The sequence below is a fragment of the Ambystoma mexicanum genome, chromosome 13 (assembly GCF_040938575.1).
Source record: "Ambystoma mexicanum isolate Mex_15411 chromosome 13, UKY_AmexF1_1, whole genome shotgun sequence".
Classification (NCBI taxonomy): Eukaryota; Metazoa; Chordata; class Amphibia; order Caudata; family Ambystomatidae; genus Ambystoma; species Ambystoma mexicanum.
The window spans coordinates 503,706,438-503,723,376 of NC_090938.1; the positions used below are offsets into that span (position 1 = coordinate 503,706,438).

Consider the following 16,939-nt stretch of genomic DNA (forward strand, 5'->3'; position numbering starts at 1 on the left):
TCCCCCCAAAAATGTTGAGGCTGGCTCCGCCCCTGCGGCACCATCCCTTTCAACCTGACCCGCATCACCCCCTTACCCCCATTCCAAAGTATCTGCATACAGTTGCGCAGTTTTGTCGGTGGATGCAAGCACGTTAATAGCAAAGGAACTGTTGCTTGGTTTGACTTTACATGCCTTGCTACAGGAACTCTCAGCCGCTCTCTCTGGCACAAGCAGTAAATGCATTTGGGTGGTACATGGAAGGTGGGTGTTTCAATCGGTTTGAGTCTATTTGACCTAATCACATTTTGTCTAATTTATTTGACCTTTTATTGTTCTAAAATTCCCCCCGCACCTCCCCCCACTTCCCCTCAACCTAATCTATACCCTTACCCACCCCCATATATATATTTAATTAAATTTGACCGAAAAAAGATTTTAAATATTTTAGGTTAAATGTTTTTAGGTCAATTATGCCAATGTCGTGCAATCCCAACCTCAGGTTGAAAAATGGTGAAGATACTATGATAGCCGTTTAGTTAGCGATGCAGTTTTCGCCCTCCCTTTCCCTGCAAAACCAGGACACCTTGTCTCTCTAGCCGTGATAGAAGTCCTTAGCTATTCGGGTGGTCCATCAACCAGGGGATTCAAGTTGCATGTGCCCAATTCATTTTATTTACTTGCATTTTTAAAACGCTCACACAGCCCGGGGGCATTGAGGCGCTACTACAGGCATATGTCTTTGTTGCATATTTATAACGCACTTAATACCCAGAGGTTCCTACGTGCGAACCCGGGGATTGAACATGTTGTGTTGCTTCGTGTCGTCTTGTTTCCAAGGCGAGCACGTTGCCACTGAGCTATCCTCCCGGGACATTAGCAATGTGCAGTAAAGATGAAGGGTTATGCTCCGTATTGCGCCGCCCTGGTGTCCGCCCTAGGTGGTAGCATAATAAGCAGCACCCCAGGGCGCTGGTATGAATCCAAGCACCTGTACATTCGCACTTTCCATGGGGTGGGTGTGGGATGGTTCTGTAGGTGGTGCACTATGCCCCGTCCCGCCGCCCTGCCGCTATCAGAGGCCCCCTTTGCACGCGCTTTGAGAGGTGGGTGAAGAGTAGGACTGCAAGCGCCACGGCAGGTGGTGTGCTGTAATGCCAAGGCTGGGCAGTCGTTGTACTCTACTGTAGGGCCCACATCCCGAAGGGGCAGAAAACTCCTGCAGAGGCTTGGAGCCCAACTCCTGTTATTTACTTGAGTCTTTTATCGCAGGCTACCTAACATGATGTCCCTCCACTGCTGGCCTCAAGGAGGTGGGTTGTTACGGAATTCCCCATGCCCTAGCCACGTGGGCAAGGACTCGCACCAGCAGACCAGGTAGGGGTGTTGCTAGGTCTAGAAAAGACCCGGGGCTACGCTAATGTCAGAACTGTTGGGACTGGGGGCTAGCTAGCCTTTTGGTTGTAGCTCCTGAGATTCTATCCGGGGCTACAACCAAAAGACCAGGGGCTATAGCCCCCCCATAGCAACGCAACATTCACCTGGCCTACATTTGAACCTCACAGAAAGTGGGTGGGTGATCGTGGCAGTACCCAAGGGCGCAGAGTACGCGGGTGCTCCAGGGCCCGGGCACCCCCCGCAGAGGCATTGCTAGGTGGGGCTACAGCCCCGGGTCTTTTGGTTGTAGCCCCGGATAGAAGCTCAGGGAGTACAACGAAAAGGCTAGCTAGCCCCCAGTTCCGATAGCCTCGACATTAGCTTAGCCCCTGATCTTTTCCAGATCTAGCATCACCCCTGCCCCGGGAAACGCTATTTTCATTGAAAGTCCCTATTCTTAGAATGAGTCAGTGTCCCTGGCTGTACCCCACCGGCAGGGGGCATCAGAGTGGCAATGCTCACCTGTAAAAGGAGGCCACTAGCTAGAGCGCATAGGTAGAGGGTAGACCTGTGCATAGAGCATTGACAGAGGTGGGGGGAAGGGATGCAGGGGGAGCTGTAGTTCTATCGGTGCCCAGCAGCCGGGAAGTGGCACGGAGCGCAGACTGGGCGGATGACGCTCTTCCTGGAGTCTATACCCCTCACTGAGCAGGGGGTCCTGCTGCTGCTGCCCCGGACACAGAAGGGCTGGGGGTGGTTGTATAGCTGGGGAGCACAAGCCGTGTGGGACGGGGGGTTAGTGCTCTGCAGAAGCAGGTCGGGGCTGCCACTAGGTCCGAGTCTCTCAATGGGGTCTAAATGTCCGGCTAATCATGTTAAGAGGGGCGGGGGGAGGGGGATTCTTGAGGCTTTTCTTGCATAGCGGCATTGGCAGATGCTGGCTGTATGCCCGGTTCCTCTTAGCTCTGCATATGGTGGCCAGGGGGGCTGTAGGGAGGGGGGGGGGCGGACTGGATCCCAGACGGGCCACTCTTCCTTCCCCCGCCTCTGGAAGGACGCCGCCGCGTTCCCGGATCCTGCCTATGGATGAAAAAGGGGGCTGGCTGTGTACCCATATGCTTGACATGGGAGGGGGCGTGGAGGGGGGCGGTCCCACGGCAGGCGGAGTAAGAGGGCTGTCACTGTGTGCTCCACACAGGGGTGGTCTGAAGGCTCTCCTCCCCCCTGCCATGTCGAGTCAGGGGGCAGACTTGCTGCACACATGTGAGGGCGGGCTCCGTTGCTGCCCTACCTATGGAAGGAGGGGCGTGATGTTTAGGTGGCGTAATTGGAGGGGGGGTCTATACACGGGGGGGTATGGTGGGTCTGTGTCTCTAGTAGCGCAGGCTGTCTGTGGAAGCAAGCCCTGTTTCCGGGGGCGGCAAATCTCTCATGAATCCGTTCCCACATGGAGGGGAGGGGCTTTTCTCCGGCACCCCTCCACCCCCCATAGGAGGTGCTCTCGGCACAGGGGGCGTGCTGCTGAGCGCCAGGCGGTGTGCATATGTACACGCCCAGTAAATACACCCCTGGCTGAATCCGGCAGCGCGCGGGCCTCCTCAGACAGCTGGGAGAGCGCGTGCAACCAGAAGCTTCTCCTGGGCAGCAGAGCCAGCTGGGCACGGCCGGGAGAGGTTGGCAGCCCTGCCTGCTCCGTGTACAAGGGGATCGCGAGAGCAGAAAGGGCTAAGGGCTGGGGGGGCGTCTGCAGCAAGAGAACCTCGAGGATTGGGACCACCGCAGCAAGGAAGTGGCCATTGCAACAAGTGAAGAAAGTAACTTGTTCGGCAGGTGACCACTGGAGAAGAAGGCATCGCTGCACCAAGTGACCTTTGCAACATGTGACATTTGCGCCCACTGGCTATTCTGACAAGGCGCAGCTGCAGCATGTGAGCACCAGTGCAACACGTGACCAGTGCAACAAGTAGCGATTGATCAAAACAGATTGTTGCACCCAAAGGACATTGCAGCAAACGACCATTGCAGCAAGCGACACATTGCAGCAAGCGACACATTGCAGCACGTGCAGAGTGTCAAATGAGCTGAACAAGTCAACATTGCAGCAAGTGGACTTTTGGGCAAGGAATAGTTGCAGCCAGTGACAATTGGAATTGGGGCAATTAACTATTTCTGCGAGCCAACTTTGCTACAAGTGAAAATTGAGGCCAGGTGACTATTAGGAAATTGACAACTGCAGCAGGTGGTCATTGCAACAAGTGGCAATAGCAACCAGTTGCCATTGGGTGACTTTTGGACACAGTGGTCATCAGGGCAAGAGGTCATTGCAGCTGAGAGGGAGAAACAGCATTCAGCAGGCCCTCATTGCAGCTGTTGAACACTTGGCAAAGTGCCCATTGCAGCAGACGGCCTTTGTGTGAAACAAAAGGCGAAACTGGTTACTGAAGCAAGTGGTTACTGAGAAACTGGTTACTGCACAAAATGGATATTGCAGCCATTTCAGCACATGCCTAGAGGAGAAACAGGCCATTGTAGCAAGTGGTCGCCTGAAGCCCACAGCAGAAAGTGTTTACTATGAAACGTAGCCATAGCAGGAAGTGGACATTGGTGAAATAAACTACAACTACCGGGAGAAAACCCCCAAAGTTCAATTAGCTCCTCGTATGGGGGGCATAGACAATGACAGGATCAGGAAACTGTCTGCAGGAGAACCTGATTTCTGCCAATCAATTAAAATGAATGGTGGTAACCTAGGGTTCTGGAAACTGATCTACAATTGTGAGTGGTCTTGAGGAGGTCCACCCTCGGCATCCAGCACCACGTGCCTCGAAGGACCCCAGAAAGGGTCGCCCTTGTGTCCTGTCCTCATGTAAATGAACCCATTGGAATTTCTTCAAGTCCTTCCTTTTAGGAAATGTTCCAGGTGATTAAGAGATTATCGGTTCCTGAATTGCTCTGTTAGGTTGAGAAGCGATTGCTACAATGTTCGCGGTCAGTGTGCCAACTAATGCCCAGCAGGCCATGTCGCAGACTGAGGTGGACCTGGCTGGGTGCGGCATCTCCTTCAATCCTGTGCTTCAGCTGGAGGAGACCTCGGGCAGCATGTCTCCAAGCATGGCCGCCCTCAGGAAGCGGCGTCTCTCAGGGCCCAGGAGGAACTCCTATCAATTCAACCGCAGGAGCTCGGCCCAGCTTGAGCTGCTGGGCTACGACCCCCCAGGATCAATACCGCTGTGGTCACCGGAAGACCCCGCTAGCAGCCTGTTGGAGGCGGACGAGCAGCACTCCACTTCGCCTCTCCCTGTTCCCCCACTGCCCAGGGCGGAGGTGCAATGGGAAGGGGTGGCCTTGCCCACACCCTTGCCCAACATTGTGGACCTTAGCTCAGATTCAGAGGAGGAAAAGAGCCCCAAGACCCCGATCCTGCCACCCCCTCGATCGGCGCTAGTGGAGAGCAAGCGGGAACAGGAGGAGAATGAGGAGATCGAGACCAAAGCTGTGGCCACCTCGCCCGACGGGCGATACCTGAAGTTCAACATTGAGATCGGGAGAGGGTCCTTTAAAACCGTGTACAAGGGTCTGGACACAGAGACTACCGTGGAGGTGGCCTGGTGTGAGCTGCAGGTGAGTCCTTCAATCATTGCTAGCCTCTTGGCTTGACCAAAGGAGATTTGATCGACTGGCTAAACCGAAAACTTTGGTATCGGGAGAGCTGATTTCTAATCCCAGTTTCTTAATTTGGCACATTGTTTGAACCATACCTCTCTTTCTGAATACATTTCCATGTCTTCCCACATTCTGAGCACTTGCTCGTTCGCCCAAAGTGGATGTTTACATCAAGGGTGTACCGTTAGCAGGGTCTACGTTATAATACCGAAAATAAAACAACGAGCTTGAAAAAGCTGAATTTGTTTTAATCGAATTTCGATTTTTTCTTTCCATTTTGCTGCAATTGTTTTCGAGATTATATGTGGGGGGAGACCCCCTCAGCAACCCCTACCCCCTCACCTTAATTAATTTCCAAACTCAACCCCCCATTTATTTACTTTGACAAAATGTGCAAAACTACCGAAAAATTCGATTAAATAAATGCGGTGTTTTCAGCCTCGTTATTTTCCACTTCTTTGTTTGAGACGATACCCCATTAGCATATCTATTTAGAATCCCCCCTCCTTGTAGTCCTTTTACTGATGATTGTTCAAATCTCTCCTCTGCACTCTCAGGATCTTGTGAAGGTGTAACAGCTGCGTAAAGCGCTATGCAATCGGCCAACATAAAATGGTCCTGTTTACTTCTGTCTCCCTCGCACATGCTCGTGCTCGCCCTATTTCTCCGCCTACCCTCCTCTTTCTCCTCCACGCCACGAGCAGGTGGAAACAGTTTGCAGGGCTAAACCAGCAGCCAACATAACATTGCATTATGCTGTTTCCTTTCCTCTGTGCACAGTGCCCCCTTCTTCCACTCCATTCCGCCTCCAACTCCATTCCGTCTTCAACTTTGGCGCTTTGAGAGGTTCAGACAGCAGTAAACAACATGACAACATTATCATTTCTGCTTCTCCCTCCCACTCTTCCTCCTTCCACTTTCCTCTGCAGACTCAGTGCCTTGAGAAAGCTGTGACAAGGTGGAAAGCACTACACAATCAACCAACATAATATACCATTATGCTGTTTCCTTCTTCCTCCCCTCCTTCCTCTATCTCCTCCGGTTTCCCGCATAATATGCTTTCTCCTCTCTCCCTCTCCCCCCCCACAGCCAAAATAACATGGTTCCTCTTCCCTCCCTATCTCTTCCCACAGCCAACATTACATGCTTCCTCCTCTCTCCTTAAACCCTCCCACGGCCAGGTTCCACTTATCTCCCTATCCCCTCCCACAACCAACATAACATGCTTCCTCCTGCCTTGTTATTTTCCTCCCAGAACTAACATAATATGCTTCCTCCTCCCTTGTTTTTTCCTCCCACAGCCAACACAGCATGCTTTCTCTCCTCTCTCCTTCTCCCCTCCCACAGCCAAAATAACATGGTTCCTCTTCCCTCCCTTTCTCCTCCCACAGTCAACATAACATGCTTCCTCCTCTCTCCTTAAACCCTCCAACAGCCAGGTTCCTCTAATCTCCCTATCCCCTCCCACAGCCAACATAACATGCTTCCTCCTCTCTCCTTAAACCCTCCCACAGCCCGGTTGCACTTATATTCCTATCCCCTCCCACAGCCAACATAACATGTTTCCTCCTCTCTCCTCAAACCCTCCCACAGCCAGGTTCCTCTTATCTCCCTATCCCCTCCCATAGCCAACATAACATGATTCCTCCTCTCTCCTTAAATCCTCCCACAGCCAGGTTCCTCTTATCCCGATATCCCCTCCCACAGCCAACATAACATGCTTCCTCATCTCTCCTTAAACCCTCCCACAGCCATGTTGCACTTATATTCCTATCCCCTCCCACAGCCAACATAACATGCTTCCTCCTGCCTTGTTTTTCCCTGACACAACTAACATAATATGCTTCCTACTCCCTTGTTTTTTTTCCTCCCACAGCCAACACAGCATGCTTTCTCTCCTCTCTCCCTCTCCCCTCCCACAGCCAAAATAACATGGTTCCTCTTCCCTCCCTATCTCCTCCCACAGTCAACATAACATGTTTCCTCCTCTCTCCTTAAACCCTCCCACAGCCAGGTTCCTCTTATCTCCCTATCCCCTCCCATAGCCAACATAACATGATTCCTCATCTCTCCTTAAATCCTCCCACAGCCCTCTTATCTCGATATCCCCTCCCACAGCCAACATAACATTCTTCCTCCTGCCTTGTTTTTTTTTACTCCCACAACTAACACAATATGCTTCCTCCTCCCTTAATTTTTCGCTCCCACAGCCAACACAACATGCTTTCTCCTCTCTCCACATCTCCTCCCACTGTCAGTATGCCTTTTTCCCCCCTCCCTCCCTATCTCCTCCAGTGGCTCAAATAAAATGCTTCCTCCTCCACTCCTAACTCCTCCCACAGCCACATAGCATGCTTACTCCTCTCTCCCTATCTCCACCCATGGCCAACATAGCATGCTCCCTCCCCTCTCCTTTTCATCTTCCACAGCCAACATAACTTGCTTCCTCCTCCGTCCCTGTCTCCTCCCACATCCAGGACAACATGCTTACTCCTCTCTCCCTGGCCCCTCCCACAGCTAAAGCAGCATGCTTCCTTTTCTCTTCATGCTCCAACACCTAACATAACACGCTTCCTTCTCCCTTACTATCTTCCCCCAGGCCCATCGTAACATTGTTTCCCCACCCCCCTTCCATCCCGTTCACAGCCACATTAAGAGCAGGTTCCTCCCTTCCTACCTCCTCCCTTGGCCAACCTAGCATGCTTGCTGCGTTGTCCCTTCCTTCTCTCTCCCCTTCTCCCCCACAGCCAAAATAACATTCTTCCTCCTCTCTCCCTATCTCCTCCCACAGCCAACATAACATGTTTCCTCCTTTCTCCATATCTCCTCCAACAGCAACCAAAACATGCTACCTCCTCTCTCAGTGGCATCTCCTGCAGCCAATATAACATGCTTCTTCCCCTCTCCCTACCACCTGCTACAGCCAAAATAACATGCTTCCTCCCTATCTCCTCCCACAGCCAACACAACATGCTTCCTATCTCCTCCAACAGCCAACACAACATACTTCCTCCCTATCTCCTCCCACAGCCAACACAACATGCTTCCTCCCTATCTCCTCCCACAGCCAACACAACATGCTTTTCCCTCTCTTAGTATCTTCTCCCTCAGTCTCATAACATGCCTCCTCTCACTGTCTCCTCCCACAGCCAACATAACATGCGTCCTCCACTCTCTCTAGCTCCTTGTACAGCCAACATAAGATGCTGCCGCCTCCCTCCCTATCTCCTCCCGCAACCAATATAGCATGAATTCGCCCACCCTCTTCATCTTCTCTGACAGCCGACGTAACATGATTCCTCCTCGATCCCTATCTCCTCCCATAGCCAACATAATATTCTACCCTTCCCTCACCCTTTTTCTGCTCACACTCGCCCAAACACTATCATTGCTTTTAGACACCCTGACACTAAATCAAAGCTCCAGACATGCGAACAGTAAAACAAGTTATGTTTCAGGGGTAGGAATTAGGATTTGTTGACCAGGAACAAAAAGCAGTTCCTGGGTATCAGGCATCATCCTTTAGGCCAGAGGTAAGTCTGCGGACCCAGAGCTAGTACATCGTGCACAGCAAATCTAACTTGTGGGTAAAACAGGGGAGTTGCTAGGTCTGGAAAAGACCCGGGGCTACGCTGATGTCGGAACTGTTGGGACTGGGGGCTAGCTAGTCTTTTGGCTGTAGCTCCTGAGATTCTATATGGGGCTACAACCAAAAGATCAGGGGCTATAGCCCCCTTAGCCCCCCCTAGCAACACCCCTGGGGTAAAATGAACATTATAACTTGCTGTCCATTCTACATTATCCAATATGTTTAATGTCTCTTAGGTGTGTCCCTTATTCTCTTTTATACACATTCCCAAACCTACACAGTTAATATTACGTATCTATGTTTGTATGGCCCCACTTCACTGTGGAGTCACAAGTAGCTCCTAGAAGCAGCTCAGCTTTGCCTTCTCTATCGGTCCACGCTTCTCTACATCTGACGTGATTTGGGACTGCTTGACAAGCACTCTAAATTGCTATAGAAGTAGGCAACGTAACATGTAATCCAAGCATACGAAGCAGCCTGGAGTTAATACTCCTTGCGTTGCGGTGCTATATCTAAGCAGATCGTTCAATACTATCTGTGCACAGATAGGTCAGAAAAATTGTTAAAAAGCAGAATGCAGACCCCAACCCACTGGAAATCTATGGTGGAAATGTCATTAACACGTTTGAGCGCACTAGAGCACGGGTCTGCAACCTGTGGATCTCCAAATGTTTTGAAATACGACTCCCATGATTCCTCACCATTGACTATGCTGGCTACGGCGGATGAGAGTTGTACTCCAACACATCTGTAGTAGAGTATTCCACTTCATTCAGATGCTGATATGGTTTTATTTAGCACCATTTGGGGATTCATTGGAGAAATTGAAGTACATCTGAGTTGCAATTTGGAACTACTTGAGTCTATTTCACTTAGTGCCTTGGTTTTAACAAGTAGTTATTGTACCTGTTTTTTTTCCACTCGCCATAAAGTTATAGCGTTCTTTCATCGGCAGGTGTAATTTCGATATAAAGGTATAGCGTTCTTTCATCGGCGGGTGTAATTTCGATATAAAGGTATAGCGTTCTTTCATCGGCGGGTGTAATTTTGATATAAAGGTATAGCGTTCTTTCATCGGCGGGTGTAATTTCGATATAAAGGTATAGCGTTCTTTCATCGGCGGGTGTAATTTCGATATAAAGGTATAGCGTTCTTTCATCGGCGGGTGTAATTTCGATATAAAGGTATAGCGTTCCTTCATCGGCGGGTGGGGTTTCTTTCCTAGTACATTTTTCAGAAAAAAACGAATTGAAATATATGGGGGTTGGGGGGGTTGGAGAAAAGTATATATAAGGGGGGTCAGGAATAGGTAAAGAAAATGGGGGATGGGGGTCGGGGGGACCCCCAAAAATAAAAAATAAATCAATTTTGCTGAGTTTTTTCGGTAAAAAAATACTCGGGGGGGGGTGAGGGGGGACCATCGAAATGACACCCGTTGATGAAATGACATAGAACCGCCATAACTAGTCTAGTATTAAAAACCTATATGCTCAGCTGCACCTAGCAGTAACCACTTGCAGGTGGTGATGTGGGATTTCTATCCAGGCAGAGGCTTTAACACGCGTAACCAATTATTACTAACCTGCGGTGCCACTGTGCTGTTTGGCATGAACCTAGGAAAGCATGCTCCGTGAGCTGAATCGCCTCTAGGCGCTTGGGCTTTATTGCTCGTGAAAAGGGGCGGGTGGAGAGTCTCGTGATTGTCATGCTTCCATGACCTGATGGAATGGAAATCCGGGTTCCTGCCTGTTTCAGGTCACTTAGTCCTCAAGCTTTTCCATGATGCAGCACCTGTGCCTCGCGCCATGCCTCTCGGCACGTGCAGTCTGGAAGGCGCGGATGCTTGCGCACAGGTTGTGCCTGCATGCGCTTGCTAGTCAGTGACTGAGATTATAACTGTGTATTTTGCGATCTGCCCAGTTACAACTTCAGCCCCTTGACTGCGTTTACGCCTTCTCTGTGAACGGGGCCGTACCACCGATTACAAATTGGCTGCATAGTAGTGGGTGTACGGGTGCCCCCTGTCAAGACAGTAGACTACATGCCAACATGGCCGCTGCCATTTGGGGTTTGCTCACCCGGTCCTGATTTTTATCTGCATTCTGGGACTTGTCATTTTGCTTTCCTCATTATAAACCCAGACTACAAATCCCAGAATGCAAAGTTCCTAACAGGACTGGTTGAACATCTTCTGATTGTAGTGCAGGAAATGGAAAGACTGCACTCTAGGAAGCCACCTCCTGTGTGGTCTGAGCGATGGAGGCAGGGTAGTAGTGGCATCATAAGAGGCAAGAGATCGGCATGACAACATTATATATTTTTTTAAAGGGCTAAAACATGTCATTTTTATAGCGATGACTTGGAACGTGCACAAATCATACCATGAACGAATCTAACACTATATAAACCGTTACAGTAACATGTTACGCAAGGAGAGTATGCTCGTGGCATTATTTTCACCATCCTGAATGGGAGCCTACAATTCCCAGCATGCAAAGTAACGTAAGCCTAAAAAAATCCCCTCTGGGTTTTCAACTGAACTATCAAGATGGAAAGATTCCGAGTTAAAGAAAAGGCATGCTATGATCACCTGCTTGGTGTCAGCGTTTCCCACAGCATGCAATATTATGCAGCCATTGCAATGTAAATCAACTGGCATTTGCACCTCATCAGTGACATGACAAGCCATAGCCACTCCCCATTGCCCACGCACTGTTGTTTCTGCAGTCATCTAATATTAATTACACTTGTCGGCAGTGCGAAGTCTCTTTTCAGCAGTGCAAATTACCTTTGAACCGGGAAAACAGTCCATAAATCGGGCTCTTAATGTGCTTAAATGAAAAACCAAGAAATGCCTACTGTAGAAGCACTCTACCGAACTCAGAAGTTTGGCAACAGCTGATCACTGCTGGTGCAGCTTTGTGTGGTGGGCCAGGCATGGGATTATGATTTCTCTGTATTCTGTCTGAGATAATTTGTGCAGGATCGAGTATCCGGGGAATTCAGCACCAATTCATGCACTGCTTGAATGATGTGGGGGCATGTTGGCACGTATGCAGTAGCCCAAGAGAAGGTTGTTTGCCCTGTGCCCGCTCGGTTGAATGCGCCGTCTTCCAAATAGTGCTGGTGGCTTCTATACGACATTGGCCATAATGCCTGGCGCTGGCCTCAGAACTATTTTGGTGGTCATTTGGGAAACCTTACCCACCCCTCCCACACACAGCAGTCTTCGTTTCAGTGGTGCCCATGACCTTAAAAGAGCTTCATCCTTGACGAGTTACAACTGAAAACCACAAGGGCAAATCTACTGGTTACATAAAAACACCAACTCAAACCAGTAGAAACCACTAGACACCATCCACCAGTTCCAAAATGCAACTGAAATCAAAGGGAATGCTCTCAATAGCAGTCCATGAGCTCTGCAAAAAACATCTCGACGGGAATATTGGTGAATTGGGAGCTGGAATTTGCAACTGGATCAGGAGATCTCTCCTCATGGACCTGAAATTAGATGTCTGCAACCTGACGCTCTACGGTTGTTTTGGAGTTCGATTCTCTGTGAGGAATTCGACCATCCACCCGTTGTGTGTGCGCTCGCCTGGACTTTTAAAAATTTTTTTTAAATGAAATTGATTGATGATAGATGAGCCTCCACAAAATTTGTGGGGCTAATCCGCACACATTTTCCTATTCTCACTGCATGACATACACATAGACCCGTGCACTCTGGGTGGACACAGCTTACAGCCGCCGTCCCCCATGTCATATTAGTTGGGATATGACAGCCAAGAGTACCTCAAGGCATCTCAGAAGGGGGAGGGTAACATCTTCCTCGGCCATTGCCAACCTATTTAACTATCAAAGGCTCCATGGATCCGCCCTGTCCTTTTGTGTAAGCCTAGCTGCAGAGGTGAACAAAGAAGACATGAAACCCCAACAATCTTTGATATGCACTGTGTCAACCTGAAGCCAGCTCCCACTTCTCAGTATCAAGGGCAGTGACCTGTCATGTCTGGGACTATTTATTTACAGTAGTCATCCCCTCAGGGGGACCTCATTCAGAAGAGTATATGTTTTGGCGGTGACCAAAAGTCTGATTTGGCCAGAGCTTCAAGGGAGACCTATTACTTTAATCAGGAACCACAGAGAACACAATTAACTAGAGAGAACCTTTGATCTACAACAGGCAGGAAGATGGGTGGGACTTAGTTTTATATGCTTTCATCCATTTACCTTTTCTGTTGGAAAGCACTTTGGTTATGACCTCATGCATACAGGAGATTGTTGGTGGGGACCCAGGATTGGTTCATTAAGGTAGGCTTAGCCTACACCAATCACTGTGACTCATTTGGCTTTAAAAGAGGGCTGAGCCCCTCTTTTGGGCAGATCATCTGAAGACTTGTAAGGAGTAACAAGAAGGACTCATTTGGACACTGGCTGAAGGTACAGTCTGCCTTACAGCTTCCACCAGTGGAGGAAGGCCAGGATTTCCAAAGAGGGAAGCAAGATCCCACCCCTAAACATCTCCCAGGGAACAGTGGGAGATACCGAATCCAGAGGACCCTCCAGCAGTTGCAGAACCATTACCCAGCCAGCACACAGCATGCCCTGCTAGGCTCTGCAAGCAAGCTGCCTAGGTGGGAAGTGCCAGAGAGTCTCTGAACCAAACCCAGGACAAAGCCGGTGCCCGCAACACTCCTTGAGCTTTGGGCCGTCCAACCTAAAGGACGACACAAGCCCAGTGAAGAAGCTAGGAAGAGTGTCGACAAGCATCAACCAGCGCCCGCCTTACAGGACATTTTGAGCCAGTAGAGCCCCTCGAGCTGCAACTGACTGCACCACTGACTGTTGTCATGCCGCAGTCACTAATGTCATCTGAGATGCCTTGGCCAGTGCTTCAGACCCGCCAACCAGCCTCACTCACCGAACTGCCTGCCAGACAACAGTCCCTGACCCCGAGCCGCCGTGTAGGCCATGCTGCAGCCGTCCATCCAGCCTCACTCGCCGAACTGCCTGCCGCCTGATATCTGCAGTGTCTCCCGTAAGGAACTATGTCGCAGGAGCTGCAAAGCGCCCTGAAACCGACTCGGTCCTGTCGAGCACCAAGAACTTCAACAAGCACAAGGTACATTGTGGTTCTGCCCCATGGTCCTTCTCTGAAGAACCCTGGTGACATTTTACGATCCATTGCTCTCTTTGTGCGGAAACCAAGTATTCTTGAACTATTGCGATTCATTATTTTACTGACTACCCTACTGTCAGTATCCAGAGGTCATCCCTTTTCCTTCTTGAAACTGTCCTTTGCTTTCCTTTACAGGGTGGGTTGCATTTTGTAGTCTGCTAGAACTGTCTGTTGAATGTTGAATAATATTAAATTAGATATTTGTATATAACCTTGACTGGACACTCTCTTTTATCATTGGGTAATAATTGTACTTTTGCTGTGTTGCAACTAACCAACGATCCACGACCTTGCAGAGATAAGCCTGCCGTTCCGTCCACGTTACCAAAATTGGACAAGGAGGTATATAATTTGCTTGTATTTCCAACCCGTTTCGATCCTTTCTGGTGTACTAGAGGTGTGGGGCTGATTGGAAGGTTTAGAAACCGATATTCATCCCCCGACCATTGGTTCCCTGGAAGTTGATTCGTCACACTCCCATGACCCCGTTACCATTCACTAAACTGCGTGGGGTTGAAGGGAGTTGTAGTTCAAAAGATGTGGAGAGCCAAAGGTAGCCATCCCTGTGGATATTTTAACATATTTTTTCAGGAAATATGCATTGTAATTGTAAACTGTCGGGCTCTTTCTTTTCGATGTTGGACCTGTTAGACCTGATCGAACATGTCAATCGGCAACATCAAGAGCCAAGCAAAGTACTCATCTGAAGCACACATTGCCGTCACACTGGTACAGTCAATCATAATAATTTGTGATCTTATTAAGCTTTTCATGACAGCTCCCTCCCACCATTAAGCACTGTGATTACAGCTGTTATTAATACCGGATTTAATGGCATTCAATTAATCAATCTTGGGAGGAGGGAGTGTTGAGCTGGCGCTGCCACATGATTCGCAGCGGCAATGTTCACACGGATTCTTTGTTGTGTCTTGTCGATGTTGGGTCTTGGGTTGACCCCTCATTCTGTCTCTCTGGGACCTGTTTTTATCGCATATGCTCCTTCCAGGTTCTGACCCTTTGCGACTTCCGAATGAGCTGCTCTTGAGCGCGCCAATTCTTGGACTCTGCCGAACTCCAGTATTCCTAAAAGAGGCAGACCTGGTTCTTTGGGTATGTGTTTCCTCAACTGTGAGGCAAAACACATTCGTGTTATCTGGTCTCTTATGTCCCCTTCTTTTGCACTTGCACGATCTGAATGACACAAGGGCTAGTAAGATCGTTGTTTTGTCCTTCCTTTGTTTCCCCCTCCTTGTCTTGTCGCGCCTAGAAACACTTGTGTATAGGCGCGTTATAAATGCCATATCATATCATCCGTGAGCACACATGTACTCAGCCTTGTGTAGAAGGCAGCTAATGATTCTGTCGGGTTTTGCTGGGCTTGTCTTAGCTGAAAATGTCCATAATCCACATTGACCATTGGGGTCAAATAGTCGGCGGGGCTCCCATGCCCGCATAAGATCCATTTCCTTGCAGGAGTGTCTTGAATAACTTATGGTCTTTACTGCCAGGGTAGAAAAGGGGCATTGGGCACTTTGTGTCATAATCCCTCACACCAGCAGCAGCAAAGAAGATGTCCAACACCATAGCACCCACCAGGGGTTCCTGAGAAATCAAAATCAGGGCCTGGGCTGGCCAGCTATGCACAGTAGAATGCATCTGCGTGTCCGCTCACCTCTCTGGATTCCTAGAGGTGTGTTGCCCCTGTGTGGTGGATGAAGAGACTATATATTTCTCCTGTTCAGCACCAGCTTCGGCAATCCGGGGCCTGGACATGGTTACCTAGGGCCTTATGCACCTACCGCACGAGCCTCCCGATGGAGCGGAGTCGCCGACACTTGGCTAATGTCTCAATGCCACTCTCCCAGGCTAGGCATTTGCATGAGCAGTATTCAACTTTAGCTTTCCTTACCCTTGTTGTGTTGGGTGTGAATATCTCATATATATATATATATATTAGAGCGGGACACTCGTCACCCGTGCGAGCATGCCCCGAGTTTACGTGTGTGGCCCCACTCGGAGCACTCTGACAGGAGCGAGGATGTGGCAGCATAGACTCTCTTGTCTGGAAACTTCCCCCGCCATGGCTCACCGGCTGCCTAATCACTCACTGTGCACACCACACACCTCGTTGTGCCTGCTGCTTCCATTTCTGCGGCTTGCAGGCCATGCCACAGAGCTGGAGGAACACCACTTGCAGTGACGTCCTTTCATCAAAATGCCTGGGGTAGCGGGAAGTGACATAACACGACCCTTGACCTCTGATGACGTCACTTCCTGACCCCCAACACCGGAGTGATATCACGGAAGCTATGGAACACGACCTTTCATCCGTTAACAAAACAGGAAGTGGCATCACATAGCATTGTTACCAAGCACACTACGAAAATATGGTTACAATATCACTATAATGTTATATACATTTCATACAAGAATGGATCGCCATATCTATCATTAAGATCAGCGCGTATAGGCCCATATTGCCAAATTACTTTGAATGCAAGCAGACGTCCATGGCCAAATGATAATGATGTGTTATTATATAGCACTTACGCTTAAGCGCTTTAGATAGAACAAATATACCTACAATATCACCCAACCTGTGTTGGTACTCATTTATCAACCTCAGCAGGATGGAAGGCTGAGTTGAGGTGTTTTAGAACAGACTAAATCAGTGACTCACCCCCTGAAATGTGCCAAACCTTTAACGAGTCTAGCAATTATTGTAAAGAATTCTAGAAAGACAAATTATTTGTTATTCCCATTCTTTCTTATTTAGTGTCCCTGTTCAAAGTGTTAGACTTCTGGAACCCCTGTTCTTTTTTTTTTTTCTAAGAGGCCTGCACAAGAAAGCTAGCCACAGCAGACGCAAAGAGCCACATGGTGCCGGCCACAGCCCAGAACATTGCATTTAAAAAAAAAGTTTTTTTATGGGTGCAAGGGAGACCTCAGGGGTCACATTTGCGACCCCTTGTGAACCCCAAATGACTGCCGTAACCGCTAGAACTACTGACATGGCTGCTCAACTGGGATGCTGTGCACACCGCACATTCTGCTTGCCTAGGTGCCATGGCACAGTCCGTGGTGGCGGCATGACAGGGATGCTAGCCCTGTGGTAGTGGGCGCACCACCTTTGTCGCCAAATGTTGTAG

The 16,939-nt window shown here is 49.4% G+C and overlaps 1 protein-coding gene across 1 annotated transcript in view; it reads left to right on the forward strand.

Annotated features, from left to right (window-relative positions):
• The first annotated feature begins 2,743 nt into the window (after positions 1-2,743).
• The window catches only part of WNK4 (WNK lysine deficient protein kinase 4), a 666,323-nt gene continuing 652,127 nt past the window's right edge, over positions 2,744-16,939 (forward strand). The window contains exon 1 of the mRNA XM_069634171.1: positions 2,744-4,977. Coding sequence (XP_069490272.1) covers positions 4,336-4,977 — 642 coding nt within the window. The 5' untranslated portion in view covers positions 2,744-4,335. The remainder of the gene's footprint in view (positions 4,978-16,939) is intronic.